General features: G+C 36.3%; 1 protein-coding gene across 1 annotated transcript; it reads right to left on the bottom strand.

Moving 5' to 3' along the window:
• Positions 1-37: 37 nt before the first annotated feature.
• Positions 38-11,706, bottom strand: lonrf1l (LON peptidase N-terminal domain and ring finger 1, like). The gene is made up of 12 exons (XM_051903579.1): positions 10,955-11,706; positions 9,546-9,661; positions 8,096-8,218; positions 6,496-6,702; positions 6,155-6,380; positions 5,703-5,811; positions 4,923-5,037; positions 4,261-4,382; positions 3,725-3,883; positions 3,472-3,634; positions 3,139-3,291; positions 38-1,581 (listed from the first exon to the last, which is right to left on the bottom strand). Exons 1-12 carry the CDS (start codon positions 11,577-11,579, stop codon positions 1,423-1,425), a joined length of 2,277 nt encoding a protein of 758 aa, XP_051759539.1. The 5' UTR covers positions 11,580-11,706; the 3' UTR covers positions 38-1,422.
• Between the last annotated feature and the right edge of the window lie 1,670 nt (positions 11,707-13,376).

The raw sequence follows: 13,376 nt of genomic DNA on the forward strand, positions 1-13,376 counted from the left end.
GGAAGCCGGATGATGTAAATAAATAAACTAATACATATACAATGAAAAAAATGTGCATTTTATTTGAAAATTGACAACTTAAATATTTGAGCATAGCTGTAAAAAAAAAAAAAAAAAATTCAAAACAAAATGATTTACATACAACAGCCATTATTTGACATATTCTATACACTGAAAGGATTTTGGCCAAGAGGCGAATGAAGTAAATTAAACCACAGAATTATTTCTCTGGCAACAAGAGTGCAAAAACCCAAGCCGATGCATTATACCATAGTAGCAGAATGCAACAAGGTATTATAAGGCAAAAGTTAGTTTAGTCTGCACACAACAAGCACCACACAGGTATGAGCTAGTGAGTTAGCATTCATGACTGTCAATATGCAGAATGCTTGCTGGGTCTCCTTTCAGTATGGTGCTGGTTGCAGCTAACGATTAGTTTAGTTTTTCATCAGTCAAAATATTGCAAGTTTCCCTTTGCGATTTGAAATAAAATACATCAATATCTCAATCTCATTCTCAAAAATGATCTTTAAAGAATTTGACAGAGTGCAGCTTGTACCCAAGAGAGACTCTTGCAATATGGTGACGTGTTGTTTTTGCTGTTTTGAAAGCAAACTCACAGTAAAAATTAATGATACGTCTGAAACTAAACTACGGAGATATTTGGAAGTCCTATTATTTCCTCAGCATGAAATAAACCTATGCTAAACAGTATCGTGCCCATCTATGAGCTGAAAGTTTGAGACAGGACGGGACCGTGCAAGCTTCATTAACGCTCAGTACTGCAAAAGTAACACAAATGAATACAAGTGCATTTTCAGAGTTTTCTCTGTCTTAGGCAACTCCGCTGTTGTGCGACAACAACCTCTTGTGCGTGCTTAACAGGTCAAGACAGAAAGCTCAGCTGGATGCTCAGAAGCAATATTTCTGCTTTTGTTTCTCCAGAGTTTTAAGTGATTCAAAATGGCCTTCTATCTTGGTGCCCGAAAATTCACCTTTTTGCAGATGCTCCCTGTCCACTTCAACACACAGCATGATCATGTTGAAAATGTTGGAATGCTCTCCAGCAACATTTCTGCCCTCAAAGCTCTGTATGGAGGCTACGGGCATCTGACGGAAACAGAATTTTAAGTAGATTGTTTCTCCTAAATGAAATCGGACAGGCTGCTGAACAATAAATACTACAGGAAGGGATGTCGTGAAAACTGATGGTGATGAACAGATCGGTATGAAACAACAAAAAACATTTTGTTCTTATAACTCTGCATGAATTACATCTAACCCCACAGATGGAAATCTGTGCTCGGTTTTCAGTGGATTCTCCTTGGAATCTCATTAGTTCTTCGTCAGTCAGCACCATAGAGTGTTTGCATGTTGGCCAGCAGAGGGACAGGGAGTTCTCTGTGTGTTTGTGTGGAAGCTCTAGTCTCTGGGGAGGTTCTGCAGGTAGGTGAGGATGTGTTGGATCTTGATTAGTCGTTCTTTTAGTGTTGTCATGGAGAGGACAGACAGCTGGTAACGTGGATCAACAGGAAGAACAGCTAGCAGCCACCAACAGCACGCTGGACCATTAGGTGTGGCCTAGAATACAAAGAAAGTGTGTTTAGTGTCTTAAGATCAGGCTGCTAAAACATGTACAATAAGAGGGTCATGTCCGACATTTACATTTATCTTTTCTGTTGATGTTGGAAATGTGTCAGTTGATACTGAATATCTAGTTGTACATGCTCATTTCCTCTATTTTTACATCAAATTTTGTATACTATTATTGTAGTTAATGCAGTTGACGTAGTAAACACAGTGCAGCGCTTCCGTGTTCTACGTCAGAACGCCAGCTCATTATTGGCTGACGCTGTACATGTGAGCACGATGCATGCATGTGATGCTGACGCGGGAGCCAGCCAATAATGAGTTGGCATTTTGACCTAGAACCTGGAAGCACTGCACTGTGTTTACTACTTCAACTGTGTAGGAGACTGACAGGGAAGAGAAGAAACTGTTGAATATAGTTGTCATTTTTGAGCACAAAAGTATTCTCGTCACTTCATAAAATTAAGGTTGAACCACTGTAGTCACATGGACTATTTTAACGATGTCTTTACTACCTAATTCGGCATTGAAAATGAAAATTAAATTGCTATCTATGGGGTCAGAGAGCTCTCGGATTTCATCCAAAATATCTTAATTTGTGTTCTGAAGATGAACGAAGGTCTTACGGATTTGGAACAACATGAGGGTGAGTAATTAACCACAGAATTTTCATTTTGGGTAAACTAACCCTTTATTAATATTTTGAATTAGCTTGGATATCTAGTTGTAAAGCTCATTTCCTCTATTTTTACATAAAGTATACTATTTATATATATACTATTATAATATATATATATATATATAGTTTGTATACTATTGTTATTAATATTTTGAATTAGCTTTTATTTTAATTTTAGTTAAGTTTTATTTTATGTACTTTAGTCATTTTTATTAGTTTTTGTTTTATATATATATATATATATATATATATATATATATATATATATATATATATATATATATTTATGTAGTAATTTTAGTAATTTTAAGTATTTCTAATTTTTGTTATGTGTTAAGTTTAAGTTTCTCATGTAATATTTATTTTGCATTTAATTTCAATTTTATTTCAATTAATGAAAACTATTTTTAAGAGCTTGTTTTAGTTTTAAAGGGGATATGAACTGCAATTTTTTATTATTATGTTTCCTGAGGTGCACCCATTATGTTAGTATGATTTTTAGATCAAAAATTGTAAAGATCTAATTTTTATTTAGAAATCAAGGGACAGGCCCTTCAAATTGACCATATAAAGACTGGCTCCGTTCACGAAGCTTACACAACAGCAACCTCCTGCCATTATTATTCAAAGCATGCCATTCCTCTTCTGAACAACACGATAATATGTTTACCAGTCAGTGTGTGTGTGTTTGTGAAAGCTGCCAAATTCACTTCCGTTCTTTCTGACACATTTATGATGTAACTGCACTTATGCAATGGCAACCCTGAATGCACTTTGACCTACTTCCTCCCGCCCAGCCTGCTGTAAGGCAAAGAGAGGAAGGAGGCGGGGCTTCTTTCAGTAGTAGGGATTAAGCAAGCGGGAAATACCTGGATATCAGCCTCTCTCTCAGGCATTGGCCCAAAATGCTGCAGGATCTGGTTCCGAAAGCGGTTCTCCAGGTTCTGGAACCATTTACGGGCCTGGTCGTACACCTGATCATGTAACACCTGTAGCTTTTCCAATTCTTCCTCATCATTTACCTACAACACACAAAATTGATTAATTCTCAATCTTTCTTTGACTCTATATCTCTAATTCAAGCTTAAATTAACTTTTAGTTAAAGTCAACTGGATAAGGACATACAGTTTACAAATAAAACATGTCTTTTCCTGCATTCCTGTACATAACAGTAATCTAAGAATTCATCAGAAGTGCATACTTTCATATCTTCCAGATACTTGATGTTGGCAATACAGTATCCATCTCTCATTCCGCGTGAAAGGACGCGAAACCTCTTTCCTCCGATTGTATCCACAACAGAGCGCCCGTCTGGGAGGAAATGTACGCTGCGGATTTGAAGCATGCAGCCGAAGTCCACAAACCTTAACATATCATAAAATAAAAGTCAGCAACGTAATCCAACAGACTTAATGCTCACAGTCCCATGAGAACACATATAAGCACACACTTACCCTTTCTGTGGGTCGCTGATGCACATGCCAAACTGACGTGTCCCGGTTTCCATGCAGCGTCGGATCATGAGACGGTATCGTGGCTCAAACACATGAAGGGGGCAAGGCACAGTCGGGTAGGCCATGGTACAAACAAAGATGGGCACATTCTTTGTTAAACTAGGGAAGACAAATAACAGAGAGAATGAGTATGATTTGAATATTATATACAGAGACTGTGTGTAAGACTTGAGAAACATTTATTGATTGAAAATGAACAGTTTTTTATATCATCATGGTAACAATACAAATCACAATATGATATAATTTGGTGAATTAAAATCTTTACAGTTGAAAGGTACTTCATCTCATTTCATTATTTTCTATTTTTATTTACAACTTCATAGATTCAAACAAAAAGATTATGCATGATAAATGAATGTTAATTCTGGCATCAGTGCAAAAGCATCTTCACATTATGTAACTCTTCGAAACAAAACACTCAAAACAATGAATTGATTGGATGAGCAACAAATGATGCAGTTGTGCAAACTTACTCTGAGAGCTCTTTTGTTTCCTCCGCATGCAGTTTCAGTCTCTCTGAATGTTCCTTGGATAGATACTGCTTAATGATGTTATCCAGCACTTGTGTGACTGTGTACTTTCTAAAGGCAAGATACTGTATGAAGAACGAAAAAGAGGAAGAAGAGAACAGCAAGAGAGAGAAGATGAGGATAGAAATACAGAAAGAATTGGAGCAATTACTAACAAATCGTTTAAAATGTAATTGAATATATAAAACAGTGTATAAAATGTAAAAAGAAAAAAGAAAGAAAAAAAGATGTTTACATAAAACAAAAATGTCAGTGAACAACAATAAGGATGACCGAATGGCCTGAAGTGAGTGTGAGACTTGTTATAGTCTTGGAAGCATTACTGAGAATGAACATTATAAATAAATCAGTAATATCTGGACAATATTTAATATTTTTTAGCAAAAATCTATAAATGCAAATGTAAACCTATGCTGCTAAAATTTAAATACATTTTAATAATTTAAAAAATATATAGTGTTTTAATTATTAATACAATTTCTATGAATAATAACATTTACCTTGTTTTTTTTTTTTTTTTTTAATCCTTATGGTTCAGCCCTGAATTATAATTACTTTAATTAATCTTGCCATCCAAATGCACAGTCTATGATTTTGAGACAAACCTCTTTCAGGCTTTCTTTGCAGAGAGGGCACTGGGGATTGTGGTCTAGGCAGCGCTCCAGACAGTTTTTGCAGAATGTGTGACCACAGGGTGTCGTGACGGGTTGATAAAATAATCTAGAAAAGAAATAGATGATGTTGAGCTATATTAAACAGTGACTGACACATTCAAAATCACACAGGGTGAAAGCAAGCACACTTTCACTGACACAAAATGAACCTGCCATCTGACTGAGGCTTTTTTGTTTTCTCAGGGAAATTACAGGCTCCATTTGTTTGCCTTCTTAAGGTGCACTCTTTAAGTAATTTAAGATAAGCTATTCTAAGGCACTGTTTACACTCTTTTCAGGTCTGATCACCACCGGTGGAAAGCACCACAGTCATCACAATACCAAATTAGCAGTAGTCAATACCAACAAGGGTGACATTTTGTGATTTTCACTACCAATTTGTGATACCACAGCAGAACCTAATTTGCTATTGAACACATTACTTTTGATTCAAAAATTAAATATTAACATGTAAAAAAAATAAAATAAATAAATAAAAAAAAAAAAAATAAAAAAATAAAATCAAACACATTTAAAGTAAATTAGGATTCAGCAAGAAATGTCATGTTTTTTTTAAGAAAATTATATTATATATATATATGTGTGTGTGTGTGTGTGTTTTATTACATAGTATATATGGGAGAAACAGTGTGCTGGTTATTTGTCTGTTTCTCCATTTCTTGTTATAGGACTTTTAGTCGATTTGACTCTAAAAACACACTCTTCCCTCACCTCATACAGAGAGAGCACTCAAAATCATTTGGGTCCAGCAGGTCTTTTGGCAGCGTTTGATAGGACTTGGTTTCCTCAGTAACCACAGGAGTAGCTGCACTGGCAGTCACTGAAGGAGAAAGGTTGAAGAGCGGACAGATGAGGACACCACTTTATTTAGGACACGCTCAAACTGCAGTCATTTTCAAGTGATGATAGTAATGCATACTGATCACAGTGCCAGTGCAAATAAGGCAAACTCGAAAACCGACATCTTTCAAAGATCGATTAATCAGTCTAAGGAAGACTGGTTTTGTATTTACTGGGGTCATTGAAAAACCACCTGCTACAATTTAGTTCTTGATTGTCATAGAAATGTTCAGATGTACAGTCACTATAGTATTTGCATGGCTTTTCAACATGTGGTATGTCCTTGTGTTGGCATCACGTACTTCCCAGGCGAGACAACTTACCTACTTGCTTTTTATATTTACTGCCATGGCTGTAAGCCACGCCAGGCCCTGCTTCAGACACAGACAGCTTCCTCTTTAGCAGCGCGCCTTTTTCTGGGTCACCCAACTGGGGGGCGGAGCTAACTCTTTTAAGCCCCTCCTCTACAGTTCCCCCTATCCCGTGAGCACGAAGGGAGTGAGCTCTGCTCAGGCCGGAGCGCTCCAGACTTTCGGATCGACCTGGTTTCTGCAGACATGGAAAATGAGGTGTTAAAGTATTAAGAGCTGCTAATGTCGCTGTCAACTAGAGATTTATTTCTAAGGTTCACTTAAAATATAAGGTGCTAAGGTGACAAGCATACCTCTGAGGATTTAGAGGGAAGGTGGGCAGATGCTGCCTGAGTGTTGAGCACCGACTGGTGCTGGGCTTGCAACTGGGTCTGCTGGTCTGGATTCTGGCCATCAGACACCAGGGTTTTACTGCGCAGGTGAAAGGAAGTGCTGTGGGTTGTCTCTCTCAATCCAACCTTGACATTATCACAGGCTGGAGCCAACAGGTCATGCAAGATCTGAAGATTAAAAGAGATAGAACAGATCAATTTAGAACAAAAGTGCATTTTAGCAGAAATTTAGAAAACAATGTAGTTAAGAATTTATTTTTATATATATATATATATATATAAGTTATTTCATGAAATTAATATTTTTATTCAGCAAGGATGCATTAAATTTAACAATTGGCTGAGAAAATTCAGAAAATTACAGAAAATTCAACTTTGACATCACAGAAATAAATTAAATGTTTTAATATATTAAAATAGAAAACCGTTATTTTAAATTGTAATAATATTTCACAATATTACTGTTTTTACTGTATTTTTGATTAAACAAATACAGCCTTGAATAACATAAGAGACTTCTTTGTTTCAAAAACATTTTAGAAATCCTACCAACCCATATCGTTTGAATGGTATTGTATGCTGTACACAACTAATCTTGCAGCGCTCTGTTTAATATGAGTTTAAAATAATCTTGCAAACAAATTCAGAAAAAAATTTATCATAGGAATAAGATACTGCTAGCAAGTGTTTATGCCTCAGAGCTGTTATTTAAGACACCAATCTTTGTAAATGTCATTAGAGATCATGACTTTTCCTTTAAATTTTGGTCTTAGTCCAATATAGGCCAAAGAAAAAGCACTTAATTGCATAAGAGAGTCTGTTTTAAGCCCTTCTGTAAACACACACACTCTGAAAGATACACAGATTATGCAACGCTCACAGTGCACTTCCCTCGTCTTTCTTTGTGCTTAGGCAGAAAGTCACAAAGCTTTACCAGTAATAATTGTCTTACATAATTTAATTATGGTCCAGCACTGATATAAAACATCAGTTTGGCCACAGCACATTACAATAAGTTGACCTTTCAGGACACAAATAACTAGAACTGTATCTTGAACATAAAACAGTTCCAGTGAATCAATGCTATATCCATATCTACTGTGCCAACAAAAGCTGATTATTTAAAATGCAGTCACCGCAGAGATGATAAACCAACATGCACTCATATTAGATGGCCTTAACCACAGCAAAGTACCAAAACATTTTATACAGACAGTTTAATGATGATGTAAGCAATGCTAGCCATTCTGTAACGTACATCAGACCAGCAAAAAATATAATAATATAATATAAACATAATGAAATATAATGATATATTATATATACACAATACAATACAATAAAATACCACATAATATAATTATTTGTATAATTATATAATTAGTATATAATTAGGGTTTGCATTATTATACTTTTTTATTTAGTTAGTCACTTGAAAATGTATATTTTTCTTCCCTAAAATATCACGTTAGTATCGATACTGAAATACAGGTTGGTAACGTACTGAAGCCCAAATTTTATTACCACTTCAACTATGCACAAAAACAGAAATTCATCTCACCATTTCCACCTCTTGTTTTGCCTGATGGAAGTTTTCATCCAATGCCAAACACTGAAGGAAGACTTGCAGGGATTCATCCACATGACCCATCTCTTGGAGAATTTTTGCTTTCCGGAAATACCCCTGCAAGAGAGAGACAGATCAGAGTGAGTTTAGCTTCCAGTAGTACAGATGCTGTTTTGGGGTTAATCTGGCTAGAATGGGACTGAGTCTAGTCATGTTAATGCTAATAACAGTGCTAGACACTCTGTGACTCGTAACAATATAAATACACACTCGAGTGACCCACATCTCTCTGCCTTATCCCTACCTGCCTGTCTCTCCTTATCTCACTTGTCAGCTTGGCAAACATCCTGTATACCTTAATCATGTATTTAACACAACTACATCCCCTCACAGGGGTTTTAACACAACACCACAGTAATTGTAGTAGAAACTGAGCTAACTGAACAAATATAGGTCAGATGTGGCGGTGCTGAAATTAACATTTCAAATGAATAGCAATGATCAGAACTGAAAAAGAAAAATATTTTCATACTCCCTTATGGTCAAGAAGACAAAAGGGCAGCAACAGAAGGGCTAAATAATAAGGATGGCCCTTATCTGACGTAATTAGCATTGTTCATTAGCATTGTCAATCTGCAGATTAAATATGTCACCATGGTAACATTCTCTATCTGGGTAATGTAGCTAGATGAGGCTGTGTTGAAACATGAGAATGTGTGTAAGTGTATATATGAATTCATAGGTGTTCTAGAGTTACAGTATAGCGGTATAGCTTCAAGCTATTACTGCAACTGACCCTTTTATTCTATATATAATAAAATAAATATAATAATAATAAAATAAAGCTTTTAACATAAACTTAAAGAGATAGTTCACCCCAAAATGAAATTTCTGTCATTAATTACTCAACCCCGTGTCGTTCCAAACCTGTAAGACTTTTGTTCATCTTCGGAACACAAATTAAGATATTTTTAATAAAATCTGAGAGTTTTCTGTCCCTCCATTGACAGCTACACATCTACCATTTTAATGCTTCAAAAAGTTCATAAAGAGATCATAAAACTAATCTATATGAATTGAGCGGTAGAAGAGACTCGATCACTTTATTTGATGAACAGATTGAAACTTGATCAGCGACCATAAACAGAAGCTCAACCGAATGCGAGAATTAACCTCATTGGTTCTTGGAACGACATGAGGGTGAGTAATTGATGACAGAATTTTCATTTTTGGGTGAACTAATGCTTTAAGCCTTGAATATAAAACATTGATCCTTTAAATTATGGCTGTATTGATACTTGTTAAGTTAGAAAATTGGCACCTGTTTTTAAAGCAACAATCCAGCTAATATAACATTTTTAAATGCATGCTGATGTACTCTGAAATAAATTAGCCATCTGTGGCAGTGGCAGGCAGTACGTGTAAGGAAAATCCACAGACGTACCTCTGGGTATGGGGCAGCAATCAGGCAGGACTCCCAGTTTTCCAAAGCCTGACGGTACTGCTTCAGTCCTCTGTGAGCCTCGGCATGGCACACCTGCACCCACACATTACTAGAGTCTGAGAGAAAGAGAAAAGAATCAGAGACCATGACAAATCTCAAAAGCCAAGCTTTAATCACCAGTTATTTTAGTCTGTCAAACAGGAATTATGACAATACTCCTGATTCCATAGATCAAATAAGATCAATAGATCAAGGAGTGCATTGAAATGCCACAAGGAGCGTGGCAGAGAGGATGTGACACTGCAGCGCTGCCTTTTTTACACAAGGGGAAATGAGGACATGACAGAAGAGATGAGACTGCCGCACTCTAGACTACACCGTCTCTGTGACATGTACAGTGACGTTACAGATATGGACTTTTATCAAGGTACGTATCCCGAACACAAGGTGGCAAAGGATTATAAAAGAAGAAATGTCCCAATTTTTGTGTAGAACGTCTGGAATGTTGTGACATTATGCAGCCGTTATGCAACATCAACATCATCAGATATTTCCTGTCTGTCACTTAACAGAGATGATATGGTAGTAGATTTTCATGATTCAACAATGCAAATAAAAAAATACATAAGTGTGTCATGCTTAAGATTCAGTCCTTTCCATCTGATTTAGGTAAAGAGAATAAAAATGTTTCTCAGCATTATATATTTATTCAATAAGGGAGTAAGACTGTTTATATCAGGGGACGCCAGACATTGAGACTTAAAATGCAATAGTCAAGTTTATACAGGTATCTATATTACTAAATTACATCTATATTATTCTGTTGTTTTCAACCTTATCCTTTAAGGTAACATAATTTGCAAACACTGTGTGTATATTATATATATATATATATATATATATATATATATAGTTGGAATAAAATAAACTAGGTATAAATTACCATAAATGACCTATTATGACATTGCAGCCGTTTCAATTCCAGCTGTTGCTTAACAAATGCATTTTTGTATTTAGGCTACAGGACAAGACTTCAGACAACCCATAGGCATCTCCCTATTGAATAAACACCTGAACATTGTGTCTATTACATACTGTTCTGGTTGTTGTTATAAAACTCACTTTGCTTCAGATTACAAAACACTTTTGTGTCACGACCTGCCTTACACAACGCGTGCCGAGTGCGCATGCGCCATTCCAACACGTTTTGTAATACAGGCACTCGCCAGTTACGTGATCGTGGAGGGCGGGGCTAATACATAAGTTACGGCTGTCAGTCCAAATGTTGGTCAGTGAACTCTGTTTACCCCGCTCGCTTTTAATAAATAATAAATTATACATAACCTTGCGCATGGCATTATTTTCAGACTGGTAAATATATTTAGAAATAAAGAAGGATTTGAACTTACCAGATTCTAATAACTGACTCGTTAGTGCAATAGCGTTCTCGTACTGTTTACTCTTCAATAGGGTTTCAGCTTCCTCTATATATTTAGTTCTTTTGACGTCTTCTGGGAACCACTTCTCTAAAAGTCCACATAAGATCACATTCAGTCGGGGTTCCCCAGGCCTCGTCCTAATGTCTTCACTGCACAGTTTACATTTAGAAAAAGCGCTATGTTGTAAACATCTTCTACAATACGTATGTCCACATGTCACCGTCACGGGATCGGCTATGAAACTATGACAACCAGGGCAGTCAAATTCACAATCTTGTGTCCAGTTCGGCTCACTTTTTGCAGTCGACTCTTCTGATTTCTTCTTGAAGTTACGCAGAACGCATCCGACTAAACTGCTCAGCTGGTCTGGCCGGACAGGGCCATATCGGAGAGCCATGGCAAACATATCGACAGCCTCTTTAAGACGATTTTCCGACGCTAAAGCATCGGCTTTGAATAAAACAAGCTGACGGTGATCGACATGGCTATCCTCGTCCCAGTCGCCTTCTGTTTCCGATGATATAAAAAACCGTCCCCTTTCCTCCAAAGCATATTCTTGGTCTAGTCTTCGCAACGACATGCTTGCGAGTGACATTCACAGATACGCCACTAATTTGACAAAAACAATAAATAAATGTCAAAGCATTCTTATAGTTCACAGTACAAGAGAACGTAGTGACTCGCGCTCCTCCACATACAGTCGTTTTGTCCGAGTGTTACGTAAAAAATATCATCACGTGACCATTAACGAGCTCGCCTATTGGCCGCTGAGGCTCATTACAAAACAAAAATCTCTGAGTTTTGTAACGTGCGCTTGGGACTATGGCGAGAAAGGGTTTATATGAAAGAATGCATGGATTTAAATCCAAAGATGTCAGTGTGTCATCAGTTATCAGCTTGTCATGTGTTCTTTACTTTTATGCTGCGCGTCTTAGTGAAGAAAAGAAAACTTACAGGATATTCCCATGTGATATTATCAGGGGTTGTGATACAACACTTTTGTTGTTTCACTGATGTGTAATTGTTACGAGAAAGGAGATGAATAATTTCCTGTGTCAACTGTAAACTGTGTTGATTAGGGGTCTAGCATATAGGTTGAATGTCTGGGTCTATGTTACTCAACGGTGTTAAGGCTGTAGGAATGTCAGTAGTCATGTAATATATAGGTCAGCGACGCACATACGTAATTCCATTTTGCACAAGAGATAAGTCTGATAGAATTTTCCCTTTGCAAAGCATCAGTAGCCCATAGATCACAGGCGTCCTTTAGCCTAGGGAAATGATTTTGTCCTCACCACTTTATAAAATAAAGAAGAATGCTTCAGTGCTGGCTATCCAATAAATTAATAGATAATAAAATAAAATAAAAATTCTAGCGTGTGATATAATATCAGTAATGTAGGATATATATATTAGGCTTTTAAAATTTCTTTTAAAGGGATAGTTCACCCAAAAATGGAAATTCTGTTATCACCCTCAAGTAGTTCCAAACCTGTATGAATTTCTTTGCTCTGCCGAACACAAAGGAAGATATTTGGAAGAATGTCAGTAACCAAACAGAACATTGACTACCATTGTAAGATAGAAAATATCAAAAGATATTTCAAAATGAACAAAGATGTTTGCTTTGCTGTAAGGGCCATTTGGAAGGCACAAAGGTGTTGATAGTGAACAAGGCCTGTAGGCCAAGATGTGTGTACATCGGGGGTCTACAAATTGTCACACCTTTAGTACAGTGGGGGAAGTTTTAATCTTCTGATTGGTCGGTTTGAATGTCTTACATTTGGGTTTCAGTCACATGGTCAAAGAAGTAATAAAAAGTGTAATTTTGATGTAAACAAGGTTCTGATAAAGCTTTCTTCTTTTCATAAACAGTTTTTTTTATTATGGATGCTCATTTTTAAGCATAACTTTTCTCCACATGTGATTTGGAACAACAAATATATTAAGTTTAAAAATAAATCTTTATTTTACAGAAATTGGTACAGTAATGGTATAATTTTGGTGAGGTAGCTATTTAAGAATAACGGACAGCTCTTTAATTACTGTGATTTCCTGAATCATTATAAGATCCCTGTAACTGCTAAGGAGTTTGCATTGGTATTTGGTGCCATTCCTAGTGGTCTTATTCAACTTTTATCAGGCAATATATCTTCTGAGCCTATTCCCTTATACACAGATCAGTTAAGTATTGATGGTGTGAAAATTATAGATAAAAAATGTAATAACTTTTATATGTAGAAGTACATTATTGCCCAAATGCAAACCTTTTTGGAACTCGATGTATAATCAGATTGAATGGAAAGAGGTCTGGAGTTTACCCAGTAAATACTGCCTCACCAATAAAGTTAAAGAAATTACATATAAGGTTATTCATTTGATTTATCCAGTG

Source organism: Ctenopharyngodon idella, chromosome 8 (genome assembly GCF_019924925.1).
Source record: "Ctenopharyngodon idella isolate HZGC_01 chromosome 8, HZGC01, whole genome shotgun sequence".
Lineage (NCBI taxonomy): Eukaryota > Metazoa > Chordata > Actinopteri > Cypriniformes > Xenocyprididae > Ctenopharyngodon > Ctenopharyngodon idella.

Bases quoted from the DNA above. Each gene is read 5' to 3' on its own strand.
- lonrf1l (XM_051903579.1), bottom strand. From the start codon at position 11,579: ATGTCACTCGCAAGCATGTCGTTGCGAAGACTAGACCAAGAATATGCT. The intron at 9,662-10,954 runs GTAAGTTCAAAT...TCTTTCTCTCAG, and splicing joins GAGTCAGTTATTAGAATCTG to ACTCTAGTAATGTGTGGGTG. The intron at 1,582-3,138 runs GTATTTCCCGCT...TTTGTATTCTAG, and splicing joins AGAGAGAGGCTGATATCCAG to GCCACACCTAATGGTCCAGC.